The sequence below is a fragment of the Schistocerca piceifrons genome, chromosome 1 (genome assembly GCF_021461385.2).
Source record: "Schistocerca piceifrons isolate TAMUIC-IGC-003096 chromosome 1, iqSchPice1.1, whole genome shotgun sequence".
NCBI lineage: Eukaryota > Metazoa > Arthropoda > Insecta > Orthoptera > Acrididae > Schistocerca > Schistocerca piceifrons.
The window spans coordinates 1,019,410,242-1,019,430,250 of NC_060138.1; the positions used below are offsets into that span (position 1 = coordinate 1,019,410,242).

The following is a 20,009-nucleotide window of genomic DNA, read 5'->3' on the forward strand; positions in this document are numbered from 1 at the left end:
CACACAGTTTGACCACAATCTTCTTCCTCTTCTCCGGTATATATCTTCAGTTATAACAGTATCCTTTTCTGAAGAGCATACTTTATATATTTTTACAACTAATTTGGCTCTCTTTGATGGATTATATTGAATATATGAAAGCCTGCCCCAAAAATTCATCAGGCTTTCATCGATGCTAACATCTTTACCAAGAACATACATTCTTTGAAATTTGTCAAGCAGTTGCTAAATGCTTGGTCTTATTTTCACCAGTTTATCATCTTGTGTTTTTGGTGGTTCAGTAGCAAAGTGCAAATACCTAGAGAGAGCACTGAATCTTATCGGTGGCATTGTTTTACCAAATATTGGCGTCTCAATTATTTTTCTTTGTGACCAACTGTCTTGTACTGAAGGTATTCATGTCTGTGACATGAGGATGTAGAGAGCAAAGTGGGCCTTCAGTTCGTCAGCTGTTACAGGAAACCAGCATGTGTTGTCACTGCTTGAATTAGTAGCCTGTGTTTTTGCCGCGTAAGAGTTAGTTTCTCTCACAATGTCCTCAAAAAATGTTTTTGTTAGGAACCTATTTATGACTTGAAGTTCTGTTGGATTTTGTCCGGGACACTGCAAACTATTGCTTCCTTCTATTTCAGATGTTACAGTGCAACTGCCACTTACAGGAACATTAGCTTCATTGTCCCAGTCCCAATGAGCTGACTTTGAAGAGACAGTGGAACACTCTGTTGTCACATCAGCACACATTTTATGTGATGTCACACTTTGTTGTTACTTACAATTTCCTCATCCTCCAAAATGCTACTTCTTGATGTCTCATTTGCAATGTCATTGTCTTCACTGCTGCTTGCACCACTAATATAACTATTTTCCAAAACACACAGAATTTTCATAGCTGCTGCTTTATAGGGACCAAGCACTCTGTCACTCACTGAGGTCATAATTCACAGTCAACGTGTGAATTATTGCTTCAGTTGCACAAACACACAACTAGTCCCATCTAGTGCTGTGGATCCAGTTTCATAAGCATACAAGTGCCATCTAGCGGTATGGCTCAGAATTATTACGGAAAGCACAGAGCTACAGAAGAGTCATATGTTACCCCTACAGCACATTGACAGGTGTAGCCATCATTGTACCACAATACATAGAGCTGCTACAATGGCTATACCCATCACCACAGGCAAATGGGTTAAGAGTCACCCACAATCACCTTTGGATGATGGTTTTTGCAATTCATTTTCCATCTGCCATTTTCATTTAGAAATTTCCATTATCATAATGTTCAATTAATCCTCAGACAGCTCTAAAACTCATACCTTCCCTCCTGTACTGTATGGCTAGCAGTGTCCCATTTTGGTTAACAACACAGTCTGTAGGAGTAAAAGTAAGAATTCACTACAGCCTGCTGTTGTTAACCTTGACCTATTAATCTTCAAATCCAGAACGGTTTCTATTATTAGTCACAGATGAACTTCATCGAGAGAGGGAAACGAGAGCTACAGAAGCATGACTAGTAATCCTAGAGTCATTCACCTGCCAGTGTATGGTTCTCTGTCACTATTTACAGTAAATGGAATTAGCCAAGATTCATAAGAGTACTGGGAATGTGACCTTTCTTTTCAAAAATTTGCAAATCCTGACAGTAACATGATTAAGTTGGCATGCGGTTGATAAACTTTGTAATCCCCTTAAAAAAAAAAGTTTCCTTCATCATGACTGAAATTGGACGAGACCAGAATCAACTCAAAGCTCAAAGAATCCGCAATCCCCAGAGGAGGGCCAAGCACTAGGGAACTGTCACGGTGGATCACTGAGTGCTGACAGAATATGACTAAAAGAATGGACATATGGAGATGGTACAAGAAACAAACAAGTTTGATGAGTAATCCAAATAGGGTAACCAAAACACAGCAGAGTGAAAAAACAAGAACAACGATGTGTTATGTTTAGCAACACAAGTGCAAGGCAAACACGTCACTGAAAGCAGTGCCGCGACATGGTGGAACTTTAAAGAGTTCTCCAGCAAACATTTACTGGCTGGCGAAAGAGGTCAGTATTATAGCAGGGTAAGGAGCATGGCTGTGTTAGTAGTAGCTCTGTCTAGTGTGCTTGGCAGATTCTATACTCTCTGGAAGGCCTTTAAACTTGCCAACCCAGGATACTAGATCCCTCCCCCCTGAAATGGGTATGTATGGCCAGCTGTGTCCTGGCTATTGTTTTGGGAGATGAACTGGGGGTATAGTTGGTGTCCTGACATTGAAGTCCATTAGCTGGTGTGAGGAACCAGGAGCATCCAGCAACATGCTGGGAGGTCGTGGTTGTGGAGGTAGCATGAAAAACTCCTCAACCTCCACACTTGTGACCATGGAAATTGCCACTGCTGGTCTGCAGTGCAACTTATACCTCTGTGGTGGTGTGACTGGTGAAGGGGGGCTGTCCAAGTTAGGGTGGTCCACAGGCGGAAGTGCCGTTGATATATGTGGACAGAGTTGGTTAGTATGACAATGCTCCAAATCCCTCTGGGTCTCAATTGACATAAGGTGCCACCCATATGTGGTGGCCAGCATTCACAAATTTTCCATCACATGCAAATCTGCCCATACTGCCAAGTCCAAAGGAAATTGTCTAGCATGCTGAATCTGGGGTTTGCGGGGCTGTGGGGCTAGCAATGGAGGAGACTTGCGGTTGCCTCAAATGAAGGAGCTCTGCCAGGCTACAGTCATGGATAGGAGTGGTTCCGTATGTGCTCAGGAACATCATGAGTGCTGCCTTTGGTGGTGGTTGTGTTGATTGTGCCGACTGCTTTTAATATTTGCTGTTTAAATGTTCACACATTACACCCTGCTTCATCACTGGAGGATGGGAGAAATTACGCACTAAATAGGTGCTTAGTGTCATTTGAGGTAATGAATTGTTTAAAAGCTGACACAATGGTTTGGGGAAGCCCTTCGACGGCAAGAATCTAGATAATCATCTTAACCATGGCATCTGTTGTTACAAGCACTATGCTGACCACATATGGGTAGTAAGCACCCATGACAATGGGTCACAAGGAGCCCAGAAAGGAACCCAGAAAGTCCAAATGAATGTTGTCCCAGGGAGACTGGGAGTGGGTCAAGTGGTGACAGATTGGGGTCGAGCAGCATGATATAGGGCACAAGTGTACCAATGGTGCACCACGGCTTCCACATCCTTGTTGAACACTAGTAAGTAAGCGAGTCGCCAACCAAGGCTTTCAACTGAGAGATTCCTCAGTACCCACAATGGAGGAGTGGCATGGTGAGTATCTGCCTCATTGTCAATCTGGATGGTGCCAGCGATGACCAACAGATGATAGGAAAGGAAAGCCCAGTCCCAAGGTTCTGGAATGGTTTCTTCAAAAGTCTGCAGGCCACCCATGGAGCACAAAGTCGCAGTCGCAGTAAGATAGGGTCGTGATGCATGCCTGCAGTAATTTGAGCAATGGTAATTGGTAACCCATCTACAGTTTGTCACTGTTCCACATATATGTGGAAACATAAGATTTCCCGCTGGTCGTAACCTGCATCTGGTCCCATGGGTAGGAGGGACAGATCATGTATATTTGTGTGTTGTGCCATGGGTTTGTATTTTTTAGTATAAATATAGAAGTTGAGGAAAAGCATCCAATGCTTAACTCATTGTGCTGTGCATTCTGGAAGGCTGGAACACTGCCCGAATAGCGTAAACAGTGCTTTGTGGTCCACAATTACTTCTCAATTCCTATGCACCAGCACTGCACCAACGCCACACAGAGACATTTTCTGCCACAACTAGCAGAAACGGTGGGGAAAAGGGCATAAGGCAGAGTGCCAAATCCAGCATATGCACTCACAGGCAGTCTCTAACGGTATTAAATGCCTTTTTTATCCACCTGATTTAGTGGATGCATGACATGGGCTGCTTGAGGGAGGAACTTAGAATGATAATCCATCTTTATCAAAAATGCTTGCCGCTTGTCATCGAACTGATGAGTGGCCGGCTTTCACTACACACAGAAAACATTGAAACAGTTAAAAAGATTACCCAATACACATGGTAAATCTGTTCTATTAAACAAACAAATTCAAAAATATGTTTTGTCTTTTGTATAGTTTTAATAACACAGATAATACTAGTTCCATTATTTTTCAGAAAAATTGATTATTTTACACATACTTCAAAATTTATCTACGTACTTTTGTATCCATTTGAAGTCATCAACTTCGAAAATGTTAATTACAAATTTTCAAATCAACATCAAAGAAAATATTGTCAATAAATAAATCAGTTGTAATGTAAACTACTACCTTTGTCATATACACAGTCTTTGTTGTTCTCAGTAGCTGAAGTTGTATGTTGGTGGGGCAGAGATGTTGTTGCTGGCATGTGAAATGAAGCAATAAATGAACAGATGAAGGAATTTTAAGCACACAGTGTTCTTATCTGAAAACCAGAACCTGGATCATGCTGGCTACATGAAAAATCATTATTTCAGCGAGCCATGGCTCTGTCAAGGAGCCTCGACAGACGGAAGGGTAATATAATTTTTATTGTTTGGTCTTGCTTCTCACTCACTGTATTAGAGATGCTATTGATTAAAAAAAAAGTGCACTCAATTTGAATAATGTCTATAAATATTTATGAATTCTAAACATTCCATTATTTTATACATCTACAGACAGGAGAGTCATAACACCATGTGTGCTGTTGTCAGGGTATTTTAAAAGAATAAGATTTGGATACTGTTGTTCATTTATATTTTACAGATGAATAAATCAAGAAGGAGAAATTATATATGTGATTTTGTATGGAAAGGAGCAACAATGAATCCATTTTTTGAGTGTAAGAATTATAGATGGACTGATGCTCAACTATTATAGTCATTAATGGTGATCGATTAAACAATGACCAATAATCAATCTCTGGACTTGAAGTTGATGAACACAGTGCTTCCATTCACCTTTTCATTATTTTGCATGTGATAAAGTTTAAATCAGAAATAGAAGTCATTGGGAGTGTAGATTTAGCAAACATGGAAACTTAGAAAAATCAATTAGACAAGACGAGGCAATGTTTGAACCGCTACAACTGTATAATTTACATGCAAAATCAACACTTTTAAAGATATACCTGTCGGTGAAGAAATTTCAAGAATGTTCAAAAGCTTTTATTAAGTTATTTATGGAAAGAATGAAACAATATGCTGCATCCTTTAAACAATCAATGTTGAATGAACAACTGGTCAAACTCAATGAAAGAAATAAACAGGACATTAGTATTCAAAATGATGCAGAAACTGCTGATGAGAGTGGACAATTTGTACAAGCACTTTTCTTTAGAAGATGTCTATGTTTCTGTGGATAACAGACGAAATTTCAGCACCAGATGCACGAAGTAAAAATCTATACAGTGGTACAAAATACACGTGACTAGGCCATGGAACTTCGTCAGAAGGTTTCCAAGGATATTGACCCTGATCGCTACATCAGACACTGGTTCACACACATCCTTGACCTGACTCACAGTGTTCATGATTTTTCTGATATGCTGTGACAGTACTCGTGGCAATTTTTAATGAGTGAGAGTATATTATGGATCAGGCACAATTTCTCCCACATTTTGTAGTGCTTCAAGAATTTCCACATAAATTCCATAACCACTTGTCCTTCTACAATCTCGAACACACAATATTTTAAAAATAAGGGTGAGAGACCATACATACTGCGCGACACATGTTTACGTGTGCAGGCTGGAAAGAAGTCTTGGACTCGAAGAAGTGGAGACACATGTTCATATTTTCATATGGTTTTTAAACCGACTTTTATGTCTAATGTATTTAATTATTTCTAAAGTTCGAGATACGAGTGAGACGACAAAGATATTTATATGTCTAAGAAGAGAATTTTGTTTTGCATAGCAGTTCTAGTACATTGACACTAAAGTTCCTATATGTGATCAATAGATTACAGAAATAAGAAGATATTATTTTCTGTCATCCAAAAAAGTTAGAAAGTGGCGACCAGTGAAAAGGACTCGAAAAAATGGGAATTTTGAGAGGAAATCGATGCAGAAGATATGATGTGTTGCCACAGCAACCAGGAATAAAAAGGCAAGAGAACTGTTTCATGGAAATGGATTTGGCCTAAAAGTTCAAAAAGCGAAAAGTAATAAATCCAATACAAGAAAAGACATAAGACAGATATTATGGTAAAAGAAAAGAGAGAAGATTCCAATGTATTAAACTAAGAAGAAATATGACGAGACTAATTCATCGAAGAAGATCTGGTGTGGTGAGTAAGCGGCTCTACCCACATCGCAGGGACGCAGACGTGGAAACCAGCCTAAGTCCTATGACGCCAGCACCAGTCGCTGATCACGGGTGCTGATTACGCATACGCCCACCGACACCGAAACCAACATTCGACGCCGCTGGCGCCAGTGCTGTTCACCAGTGCTGACTACACACCTGCTCACCAACACAGCTAGAATTCTATGCCGGGTGAGAGTGAAAGAAAAACTTTATTACTGTGGTAAGAAGTGTTACAAAATATTGTGGGGTGAACTTTTACTATGTAATTGGTATAATTGAAATTAATATTAAATGCTCACAAGAGCTAAAGTCTACAGAGGCATGGACAGTATACAATAAGTTGGAGAGATGTCAGAACCAGCCATGGCTATGAGAATTACTAAAGAAGGGCCTGATTGCTCTGAGTTAGTAAATTTAATCAAAGCTCAGAATCTTTAGTTAGACTCGGTAAATGCTCAATTAAATGAAGCTTTAAATGCTCAGAGTCTGCAGTTAAATGCTAAATTATATGCTCAGAGTACAACTTTAAATGATAAATTAGATGCTCAGAATACAACTTTAAATGTTTAATTGGACATTTCGAATGAATCTTTAGGATTGTTAAGTGCCAAGGTAGATTCACAAAGTAAAAAATTTAGTAATCTATGTGAAGGCATGGGAGATTTGAAGACTCAATTCAGCACTTTAAATACTAAAGTACAGAATTTTAAGATAGATTTGAAGAATGAATTGACTAGTTCCCTGCACATTCATATAAATAAAATGTTCACTGACATTTGTGGTAAGCAGAATGATAATTTCCATGAGCTATTAAAAAAAAAAAAAAAAAAAAAAATTAGAATTTGAGATTGAGGACAGATGCAATGAGGTAGAATCAGATATCAATAAAAAATCAGGATCTTTCGAAAATATGTGTAATGTTAAATTTAATGCTGTAAAGCAGGAAATGAATACTTTGAAAGAGAGCATGAATCAGACTAAGGAATTAATATCGATTATTCAATCAAAAGTTCCAGGTGTTAGTATACAAGTTGTTACTACATGAGTAAATAAAGTAGAGCAAAATTTCAAAGAAAAAATAGTCAACTTTGACATTATAAATGTAAGTAGTCTGGCGGGACCATTTGAGCTAATTATAGATGGAGAAATTACTGAGAGTATAATGTCCGGAAATGTTATGACTGTTGCTTTTTATAAACCTAATGATACTAACAAGGTTACAGACAATTTGTGCAAAGAATTCAAACTTGTCCATGACACAGTAGAAAATAGAATAACTTTACTTAATGTTGTGTTTCCTAGTAAAATGGTAATTGTTTGCTATAGGAAAACTTTCACACAAAATTTAACGAGAATTATTGGTCTGTGAGTAATCAAGTGACATTAATATCAGATCCATGGGATCCAGGTGGAGTCATATCTGCCCCCAGGGACGTTACCATTGTGTGTTAAAGGGCAGAGTGATGACTGTTGGATCCCTAGTCGTTTTCGCTGTTTCTTCAAACTTAATTTTCCTCCACCGAATTCCCTTCAATTCTTAAATAATTCTGTAATCTATTCCTGAATTCTTAAACTATCCTATAATGTTAGTAATTAGGGAACCAGATATGACTACAAGATTAGAACCAAGTTAAGAGAAACACAGATGAACAGTGATCTCTAGACATGAAATGAAACAAATAAAATATTATTTGACTGAAAGGTATAAAATGATGGTACTATTTAAACCAAGTGATGTCTAGAAGACATAAACTAAACAGAGTATTTTATGTGTGTATAAAATATAGTGTAAAGTGATTAGCTAAACAACTATTAGATTGTAGTGTATAATTTTATATTTTTATAGAACGTTTTAAACCTTTTAATATATGTGATGTAAAGGGGAGGGTTTGTATTGGTTTTGGAAGGGGTGGGTATTATAGATTAAAGCATGATTTACACTAACTAATAAATCAAGGCTAACACAGAACATACACCACACTTTCCAGTCAACCCTTGCAGACAAGTGTGACTGATTCTTCACCATTTGCCACTCCATAGGAGTTGCTAAGATTTTCTTCAGGGACTTCAAAGATGAAGGTGAGAATGTCTGTTCTGTAGGAGACATTTAATATCGTACCTCCTCTGGCTTCTCACTCAAGTACCAGTGAAGTACGGATCCTGGGGAAGGAAGGTGGGAAGGGTTTCCTGTCTTTGAAGCTACCTTCTTTCTCTTCTTCGATCTTAACAACCATTTCTATTTTTTCCTTTCTTACTTCTCTTTTGAGTACCTGCCTATTTTTGCCCTCTTTCCATATTCATCTACTTCTATTGCAGAAGTCCTTCTCATTTTCCGTAGTTTCCAATAACCTATAACTTATTTTATATAAGTAGGTCAAAGAATCAGGCTACACAAACACACATCATCACACACACAAAGATACATGAGTATGCAAACAATGAAACTACTAACTAGAAACCTGTCGAGAGGTATGAACCGTCAAGTGTTGTAGGGGGAAGTTATGTGTACATCGGGAAATATGCACACATTGTTGTTTACTGTGACGGTTCTACATCACACATATATATAGGAAAATATATATATGTACATATAAGAACTATAATCATTTCATATCACATATATACATAAGTAAAGAAAAACTATGATGATTTTACAAAGAGTATACATAAGAAGGAGGCATGAGTAATGAAGGAGAACACAAGACAGTCTGGAGTTAATTATGATGCTTAATTAAGTAAAGTCAGTGTAGCAAATATTCTGATGGAGTGGTGAGTCATAAGAGTAGCGGGATGTGATCATTAGGTGTAGACATGGTATCTACTATGAGTTGAAATAATATGGGTAGACATAGTATCTACTAAAGATTACAGAAGTTGACGTAGAGGAGGACTCTACAGTATTAAATGAAATATTAAGAAGTGAATGTGAAGTGTAAACTAGATTTTTATTTTTTCCAGGAAATATTTAATTATAGTGTACATAAAGCTGTATACTAGGGGGATGAACCATGAGGCCTACTCGGGGAAGGATAAGGAGGGTACATCTAGCATTTATTGAATATAAAAGGCAGATAGGCAGACCTAAGAAAGGCTGACCTATACTGTGCGGACAGGGGCACCAAGAAGAGGATTGACCTGTACCATAGGAGCATAGGAATTAAGAGGGGCATACCTACCAAAACAGGAGGAGGAACTGCACACATAGAGTCAACCCAGGTGTAAGTTACAGATGCTGATCCTAGGGGGAAAAGGACAGTGTCATGACGAAAGTCACTCATTTAATAGGAATTATTCTGGTAAGGTTGAATTCAATATTCCATTATCATTATTATGTTTTATGTGAGTTTACAAGTGTCGAAAAGAACACTTTCATTTGCCCAGAGTTCCGCCAGACTACAAACAGTCCATAATTAATGAGGTTATTATGTACTAAAGAAGGAGTACAAAGAAACAGAATAAAGAGTAAAATACTCCCAAGTGTCATGAACATTTGGAGCTTATGATTGGAAACCCAAAGGTTTAGGTCCCATGACTCCTAGATATAAAAGAACTGACTCCAACATTGCGTGAAATATTCCCGTTTTATAATCAAAGTAAAATGACAAAAGAAGAGCTAAATAATAAATAAAAGGGTTATACATGGTTAATAAAAAAATGTGGAATTATGAATTGTTATTCTATGTAATACTAATGTACATAATGAGTACGAGTAAAATATCGCGTGTCTGAGCTGAGGGGAGGGATAGGTAGTGCTTCGAGAATTTCTGCGTAAATTCCAGAACCACTTGTCCTTCTACCTTCTCGAACACATGATATTTTAAAAATAAGTGTGAGAGAATGTACATGCTGCGTGACACATGTTTGTGTGTGCAGGCTGGAAAGGATTCACGAGCACAAGCTGGACGCAACGGTTGAACGGCATTGACAGGTGTTTGCTGCTCGCGCCATAAGCCATATTGGAAAAGCAAGAGGTAATCATGTAGTATTCCTTGCTGTTTTAGTGTCTGTGATTATTGTTAAAGAAAAATGAACAATTTACTATAGACATTTAATGGTACTTCGAGTGCTGGACTTGCTAGAAGCAAGACATGTTCATAAATATATGAGTGCAAAAACTACCGTAAGAAATGTATTTAATCGAATCTAATGCTAGATGAATCGGTTGACTTGCAAACATTCAAATGTTCATGTGAGAAATGGTGAATTTGTTCTTTGGGGAAGTTGAAATATACCATGGCTGAACTAAAAGTATTCTGCGAGTATCCACTTGTTTCAAGAGGAGAGAGAGAGAGAGAGAGAGAGAGAGAGAGAGAGAGAGAGAGAGAGAGAGAGAGAGTCTGATAAATTCCCGTAACCGGCATTATTGTTCGGAGAAGGAGGTTTTGAAGACCGACTATCCAGAGAAGAAGATGGACTGAGAATATCAAGTAAGTCAACGGATGTGAGAGAGGTGCGGATTTTGCTTGCAATCCAAAGTCACACCGCTTCTTATCAGCGCACAGCATTAGAATTTCACAAGCAAAAGTGCACTTTCAAAAATTCGAGTTGCAAATATGCAATCACAGTTGAAATGCAACAATGAGCAAGAGCACTGTCTTTTACCCACAGTTTTCCTGCAGATGTTGCCAAATTCTTGGGTTTTGCTCTAGGCAAACCACCACATCCAAAATGTCATAGGTTCAAACAAAGCCCGGATTTGAAATTTGCATAGCTGGGAATTCGATCCATCAAATTTCATGATGCTTCTTGGGATTCCTTTGTCTGACTGGCCACAAAAAAATATGCATCACACAACTCAAATTGTGTATCAAAGAAAATATTCAATAAACTTCCGTGCTGAAATTCTATGATTAAACTGGACCCATAAACCAATAAGGTTTATGGAACTCAAGTTTCTAAGATGGAGACAAGAAAAGAAGCACACCAATTCATGTAATTACACATATGTCCAGTGTAGTCGCAAGATACAGTGCAGAGTGATTCATCCATTACCACAGCCAGGTTACGTGGATAAATAACAGTGACAGATTTGAGGACTGCCACAGACCATCTCAGGTCACTTGCCTCAGCCTGTAGATGTGTACTACACTCTCTCTGGTGCACATATTTATGATGACCTTGTGATACTTGGCTATTTTCTGGACATTAATCTGCACTTTACTATTTCCTGTCATCAATGTTTGGCATGCACTTCAGCACATCTATTTCCATAATGCAGTACTGGCACTGTTCAACTACAAGTTGTGCCTTCTGGGAGTGTACCAACAATGTGTATGTGCACTGAATGACAACACGTGTGTGCACTGAAGGAAGAAGGAAAGAAGATTTGAGTTCAATGTCCTGTGAACAACGCGGTTCAGAGGTTGATGCAAGCTCGGATGATGAAAGGATTGGGAAGGAAATTAGCCATGCTCTTTTCAAAGGAATCACCCCAGCATTTGCCTGGAGTGATTTAGGAAAATAACAAAAAACCTAAATCTAGATGGCCAGTGTGTTGACCACTGGCCCACCTTTGATCCGTGCACCGAGAGAGTGGTCCCCTTTTGAGTGGTTCCCAGTCAAGACAAACTTACAATGTTTTCAAGCATTAATGTTTGAGTTATCCAGTAAATTTATAACCAATAGGCATCAACCTCCAGAAGTCTATGTCTGTTTATTTCAAGAAGAATTGAGATCTATTATATTCTGTGATTTTTTTGTACTTAAGTGGTATTCAATAAAGCCTGTGTCTTTGAGGAAGTAAACTTATATCTCTGCAGCTATTTTGATTGTGGATGATAGAAAGTGTATTTGTAGCAAATTAAAGACAGCAACTTGATGATACAGTGAATAATATCTTGGAAAGGAGGGGGGAGGGGGGGTGTTGCAAGTCATTATTCTCCCTTCATTGTAATAAAACACATTCATACAGCTTAGTAGTAATATGGAAAGGAGAGATTGCTACTGACCCCACAGAGAAGGCACTGAGTCTCAGACAGGCACAACAAAAAATGCTATAAATATTTTAGCTTTTAGAGAAAGTCCTTCCTCAGAAGGAGAAAAAACTCATACAAACCCAACTCAAACATAAAGGGCGACTGTCTCTGGGCACTAAGGCTTGACTGTGACAGATCTGAGCAGCAATCAAGCTGGGATGGGTTCTCTTGCTTCATTTCCACCATGTCTATTACATGTTTCTTTTCTATAAAATTTCAGCTATTTACAAAAAATTTGCATTTAAAAATCTTGAAAAATCAAGTACATGCTTTTCCGTAGACTTCCGGCAAACATTTTAATTCTGCAAGCTTGTGTAAAGTGCTAAATTTACTAAAGTGTTGGTAGAATAGTGTCAAGTTTTATTTCTAATGGACTTTAATTTCCTGCAGTTTCATCCTGTTTCTGGTAAATGATATGTAATTTGAAGCAAAACAGTGTATTATCTTAAGACCACGGAAGGATGAAGCCTGTTGCTAAGAGTGTAGTTGTGTGCACCACTAGACATAAAAATGTAGCAGCCATCTTACATAAGGTTAATGAAGTACTACAAGCGTTAGACATGCTGTATAGTTATTTGGCAATAATAATGTATGACTAAGGTTAGTCATGAATTAAGAGCACCGCTGTTTTTTTTTTTTTTTTGGGGGGGGGGGGGTGGGGGTGGGAGGAGGCAAAAAAACAATTGAGGTCATAAGCACCCATGTCATTACACATTAATGGTTGTGACACTAATGGACAGAAGGGGGGGGGGGGGGGGAGAGAGAGAGAGAGAGAGAGAGAGAGAGAGAGAGCGCTAAAAACAAGGACGTCCTCTTGGAGAAAGCTTCACGAAATATGCCGTTGAAACAGAGGAGGTCCCTAACCAAAGATTAAATGTCCTTTACCATATTGCTAGGACAGATAAACAGTAAGATGTGATCAACAGCCCATGCACTGTCTGCTAGAAAGGCCAATAATTCAGATAGCAAACACACAGCGGAACATAAGCAATTAGAAAAAGGGCATCGGATCAGAAAATGGTTGATGACAATAAGCAGAAAGTGGTTGGGGATCACCATGTAACAAATGGCAATAGCTAAAATTACAGTGCCGAATATGCCACCTAGCTAAAATGATTTCCGCCCAACGAGAGAGCCAAGAGGAGGTAGCCAAGCTGATGGGAGAGGTTTAATTCCCCAGAGCTTGTTCCCATGAAGAAAAGACCAGTGGTGATGCCAAAATGACACCATCTGCTGACAGGCAGCAGCATGGAGACCACCCAAAAGAATGGAAGAGCTAGGAGGCTGAGGTAGAAGGACTACAACCTTGGCAGTGTCAGCAGCCTCATTTCCCATCAGACTGACATGACCAGGAACCAACCCACCATGGGACTCCATGAACAGCGAGCAAGTGGAAGATTTCCTAGACCTGTTGCATTAAGGGCTGGAGCGTGTACAGCACACAGAGGCTCTGAAGGGCACTAAGAGAATCAGAGACGATGATACAATTAAAAAGCCTGTGTTGCTGGGTGTATTGATAAAGGGCAAAGAGCTCTGCTATAAAGATTGAACATTGTTCTGGAAGCCAACACCAAAAATAATCGGTGTACATGAAGGTGCTATCACTAAGTTCTGTGCAAGGGTCAAGAAGCTTACAGTGACAGACTCAATCCAGAGTAGTGTCCCTGGAAAGTAAATGAAGTCTGTGATGCACACAGGCCACTGCAAGAAGCCTAGGTAGTGAAGGGTTCACACCCATCAGGACCATGGCAGGTAGCGTGAAGTTAATCTGCCAGAGCAGCAACTGAAAGCGAACTCTCAGACGTTACAGAGAAGAACCAAGTCCCTCCTACTGGCAGCCAAGGGAGTTATCAAAAAAGAGGGCATAGGATGCGTGGCCAGGCATGGAAGACAAATGGCACGTGTATCCGCTGAGGAGGACATCACACTGGTATGACTGTGGTAGTTCAGCAGCTTCTACATAGAGACTCTTAACAGGGCTAATGCAAAAGGTGTCAGTGGCCAAATGTATACCACATTGGTGGATTGTGTTAAGGTGAAGTAAGATAGAAGGATGTGCAGAGGAAGAAATGAAACATCCATAGTACAGTTTTGAATGGACAAGGGATTGGTATAAATGGAGGACGGTGGTCTGATATGCTCCCCAGAAAGTACCATTTAGGACATGGAGAACATCGAGGGATCGGGTACAGCGTGCGGTGAGATAAGACATGTGAGAGGACCAAGAAAGTTTCCTACAAAAAATGAGCCCCATGACGATCAACTGCAGAAGGGTGCACACAAATCCGAACTGTGCAGTGTTCAGTAGATTGCGAGACTTGAGATACATACCAGGTGGCAATGAATCATATGTTCTATCATCTTGCAAACACAGCTGGTGAGAGAAGTGGGGTGGTAGCTAGAAGGAAGGTATTTGTCCTTACTGTGTATGATGCTGCAAGATCTGAATGTGAACATCATCCAGCCCTGGGGTGGGAGATTGGGATGAGATGAGAGCATAGCCAAGATCCCTCATAGTAAAGGTGGCATTGTAGCATTCATGATTCTGACAGGAAAAGGATATCATCCGAGCCTCCTGCACTCATTTCTGAGGGAGGAAGAGAGGTGACAGTGGGTGGAGCTTGAAATCTCCACAAAATAGCGGTCCAAGATGTTGGTGATAGCAATAGGCTCCACCATGACAGCATCTGCTATGGTCAGGCTGGAAACTGCGGAAGGAAGCTTGTACACAGAGAGCCAATGGAGGCTGCCCCACACTACAGAAGATGGAGTGAAACCATTATTGGAACTAATAAAGTAAATCCAGTTAGCTATTTTGCTATCCCAAAGAATGCAATGACATTGCCTTGGGTGGAGCCAGTTCAGTGGTGCCTATGTTGTCAACCTGGCTTGTTATGATCATATGTAGTGACCGTTTTTGGTAGCAATGTTTTGTTCTTGTTTCGTTTTTTATAATGACAAGTTTCAGTGAACAGCGTGCAGCTGTGAAATTTTGTTTCCTACTTGGTAAAAATGCTGCTGAAACTGTTATAATATTGAAAACAGCTTACCAGGACGATGCTATGGGAAAAACTCAAGTGTATTAGTGATTTGCTCAATTTAATAAAAGCCAAAATGTCGTCGACCGAGGGAAAATGTCGTCGACTGATGACAAACTCATTCTTGATGTCCAGCAACTGCCCAAATCAACGGAAATACTGAAAAAAATTCGAGAGCTTGCACTCACAGACCCTCGACACACAACTGATCAACTATCAGAGATTACTGGGTTACCTTGGAGCTTGTTTCCGGGAATTTTAACGGAAGATATGCGAATGAAAAGGGTTGCTGCCAAGTTTGTTTCTTGGGTTCTGACTGACAACAAAAGGATCGTCAAGTTGAAACATGTCATGCTTTGAAACAGCAGCTTGAAACTGATCCAGATTTTGTGTCAAAGGCCATTACTGGTGATGAATCATGGTGATATGGTTGTGACCCAGAAACAAAGCAACAGTCTAACAAATAAAAGACATCATTGTCATCCCGCCAAAAAAAATGTCATCAAGTCAAACATAAAAAAAATGCTGATTTGCTTTTTTTATGCCAAGAATATAGTTCATCAGAGTTTGCTCCCTTGGCCAGACCATCAATCAAACCTTTTATTTGGAAGTTTTCAGAAGATTTTGCAGCAATTTTCATCAAAAAAAGACCCGATTTGTGGCAGACAGGAGACTGTTTCTTCCACCACGACATTGCTCCTGCCCACACAGCCTTCTCTGATAGACAGTTTTTGGCTAAAATCGGCATGGTTCTGCTGTCCCATCCACCTTATTCGCCTGACCTGGCTCCATGTGGCTTTTTCTTATTTCCACACATGGAAAATGGCAGGAAACGATGCAGATTTTACAACATTGAAGATGTGAAGAAGAAAAGGAGGGAGGAGCTGTCAGCCATTTTTAAAGACGACTACACAAAATGTTTCCAACAGTGGAAGCACCAGTGGGACAAATATATTAGTTGCAATTGAGAGTATCATCAAAACGGGGATAAGGATGTTCCATAAACATTTTTTTTACCACCTAGTAGTGCAAGGTATGGAACATTCTGCAGTAGTAAGGATAATGTTTGTAAGATACTCTACTTGGTCATCACAACTGGGGAATGTTGTTCATCAAATGTCACCAGGGAGGTGTAAACCCTCCAGTCAGCCTTAGAAAGCTGCCTTTTACATTTACGTGAAGGTGGGGTAGAAGTCAACAAACGTATAGCAAATGGGAAACGTTCGCTTGAGTACGTGTCAAAGAGAATGGACCACTTGAAATGATAAGCAAGATGGGCAGTGCAGAACAGAAGGTTCAAATGGGAATAGGTGTGCGTGGAGTCTGAAAGGAACGTGGGTGCTCTAGTGTTAAGACAGATGAGGTCAGCCAAGATGGAACCTCTTGGAGAGGTTCTCAAAGAGCCCCAAAGGGGATAGCAGGCATTAAAGTCAGCTAGCAGCAGAAAGGTGTGAGGGAGCTGACCAATAAGCTGGAGTAAGTCTGCCCTGATGACAGTGAATGACGAAGGGATGTAGATGCTACAAAGAGAAAAAGTGAACTGAGGAGGAAAAATGTGGACTGCAACAGCTTGCAGCAAGTGTTCAATGAGATAGTTTGGCTATGGGCATCATCTTGTATGAGCAGTACAGTTTCCCCATGAGATTGAATTGGGTGGGTGGGGGTCAAAGTGGACCGAAAGGAAATGCGAGAGGTCAATGCGGTCTTGAGCATGCAATTTTGTTTATTGGAGACAGAGGACAACCGGACACTGCAATTCCAAGAACAGCATAGCTCCTCCTTGTTACATCTAATGCCACAAACATTCCATTAGAGAAGGTTCATAATCGGGAATGTGGAGGAGGGAACAAATGAAGGGCAGTCTCCTCAGTGGCTGCTGAGTGTCAGCCTCCGAAGACTCACTGCTATAGGCTGTAAAGGCTGTAGGACGATGTTCCATGAAATCTATGGAGGCATCAACATTCTCCCTGGGTCAGCCTGGAGATTTCAGGTCAGAAAAACGGTAGACACCGCACACTGACGAAATGGAGGTCATGCGGGTAAGGGTATCAAGCAGCGACACTGTTGAAGAGGATCTCCAAGTAGGGAAAGGAGAAAACCGTTTGCATTTGTTGGATTTCTTAGAGCCTTTACTGTTGGCAGATGAAGACCCAGACTTTTGTTGGCTGGAGGGACATCAAAAGTTTTTGTGGGAATGTTCCTTTCGTCCTTCGTAGCCTGCTGGTTGCGTAGCAGGTGATTTTGCTACTGGTGGTGAAGATTTGGTGGCTTATTGCACAACTGTAGGAGAAGGTGTGGGGAGGCTACCATGATACTGGGCAATTTCACAACTGCAGTACTGAATAGGAGGTCATACGTTTGCATGGCAGTGTCCTTCATGGATCCAGGCATAGTAACAATGGTACTATAAGTGGCAGATGGCTGAAGGCAGGTCTTTCGGCAAGCCAACAACTTGTGAGTAAAAGGGTAGGGAGCTTTTTCCTTCACCCAGATCTCTTGGATGGCCCACTCATTGAGATATATGGGACACTTAAAGGATGAGGTAGCATGGTCACCATTAAAACCGATACAGTGGGAAGAAGGAGGCACGCAATTGCCCTCAGGAGCATCTGTACCGTAAGTAACATATTTAGCAGTGTTTTGACAGGACATGGGAGTGTGGTTATGACATTGAAACTGGTAGCAATGCAATTGGAATGTGCAGGTGGACAGTGATGACTTCATAACCTGCCTTAATCTTCGGTGGAAGCACTACTCATCAACTGTAAGAAAAACAGTGCGTTTAGGCACTAAGTTTGCACCAACCGTTTTCATTACCCAATGGACCACAGTAATGTCCTGATCAGAGAGATAATTTTGGATTTCTCCCTTGGTCGGACCATTATGCAGTCAAGTCTAAATAACACCACGTGAAGACTTCAGCATATGATGGACCTCGACACAAACAGGACAGCTGTGGAGGACCAAAGCTGTAAGCAGTTGTTGGGCTTGAAAATCACAATTGGTCTCCAGAAGCAAAGTCCCACTATGTAAGCAAAAGCAGGATTTCACAGTGCCTGCAATTGCATCAACACCTTTCTTAATAATAAACGGATTAACTGTTGCCAAAGTCTGACCTCCTTCGGTATGTGATACCAGGAGAACTGAGGTGCAGCTGGGGAAATCATAGAATCCTTAGCCTCATTTTGTTTACGTTCAGGAGAAGTAGACTGAGATGAAGAAGGGTGGCTTATTGTGAAAAAATCCCCCATGATTGCCAGCATCTCTGATGGCACACTCCTTCCAACTGGGGCTCACCTGTTGATTGTTCACACCTCCCGAACTCCAGACAGAGAGCCAATTGGCAATTGGGAAGGTAACAGCTCAGGCATTCACTGCTCCCTGGGACTGGCATGTACCAGGGGGTACCTGCGAACTCCATCTGTCAACCCGGGGATGGGAATTATGCGTTATCCAGTCACCTACTACGCGTCAAATGTGTTGGCTGGCTTTCACTAGCACACAGGAAGGAAGAAGAAACAAACAGAAACCTCGAACGCCAAAGCAGAGGAAGGGGAGGAGATGGAGAACAAAGAACGAAGGAAAAACCAGACAAGGGACTGTTCAGAAGCCGGGCTATCGAAACTTCAGAACGAGTTACTGAAAATACCCAAGACATGTTCAAAGGGAGGCAAAAAATAATAGCAATAATAGCAGCAGAATAGACATAGAGCATGGAAAGGGAAGAGGTGCTGCAAAGGCTGGGAATCTGTGGTAGCCAAACACAATCTCACCAACAAGTGGCGACCTCCCCGGGGAGAATTTTGATTTAGTGGTATAACAATGAAAGGCTGCAGTGATCTATAACAGAGATTGGTTAACCACAGGCTTGTACAAACTACAATGGAATTCAGATTCTGAGTATTCAAGTAGTATTATTTAAAACTTTATTGTAACAGTCTTGGTTGCCTGGATGTACAAGTGTACAAGAAAGAGCAGCCACAACTGATCACAAGTTAGTCTGATTCTTGGGATGAATCATCCAAATGGATTAAGTTCTAACACACAATGACTGAATAATGGATGCCAATTTTCAAGGAAAAGTTTATTTACAACAATTTTCAAAGCAGTTTTCATTGATGAATGTAGGAATGTGGCTCATTCCCATGAAATTAATCTCACAGACATTTGGATGACAATATCTGATAACTTGCAGTTTACACAGAGGCTGATTACAAGTCATACCTCTCATGTTCATCATATGAATTAAATGAGAACATATAATTTCTGTTATAATTTTATTGCAATTTTTAGATAGCATAAATTAATTTAGATTTAATGTCCCTCAACTTCGTACTATCTACATTTTTATAGCCTTACAGATTACATACACACAAAATATATATGTACTGGTGTGATTCAACAACTGTATATGATGCACATGTCTAGAGCTGAGAGATTACTCAAGATGACAGAATGAAATATTTAGCTGTGTGACTTTTCAAATCTTTGTAGAACAACATCTACAGTGTACTTCCATTTTGTAAGTAGGTAACTAACCTGTGAGCAAGAATCCAGAAAGTGAACCCTCTTCAGTTAATGAAACAGTTAGTTGCTGGAGATAATCAGCTAGTCGCACATCAGACAGGAATACACAAGCAAAAGCCACTTTGTCTGATACTGCAATGCCAGCTTCATTCTGCCAAAAAT

At 40.2% G+C, this 20,009-nt stretch overlaps 1 protein-coding gene across 1 annotated transcript in view; it reads right to left on the reverse strand.

Annotated features, from left to right (window-relative positions):
* The window catches only part of LOC124713710 (GATOR complex protein MIOS), a 215,384-nt gene that overhangs the window by 47,341 nt on the left and 148,034 nt on the right, over positions 1 to 20,009 (reverse strand). Inside the window, exon 12 of the mRNA XM_047242970.1 lies at positions 19,860 to 19,998. Within this exon, the coding sequence (XP_047098926.1) occupies positions 19,860 to 19,998 (139 nt within the window). The remainder of the gene's footprint in view (positions 1 to 19,859; positions 19,999 to 20,009) is intronic.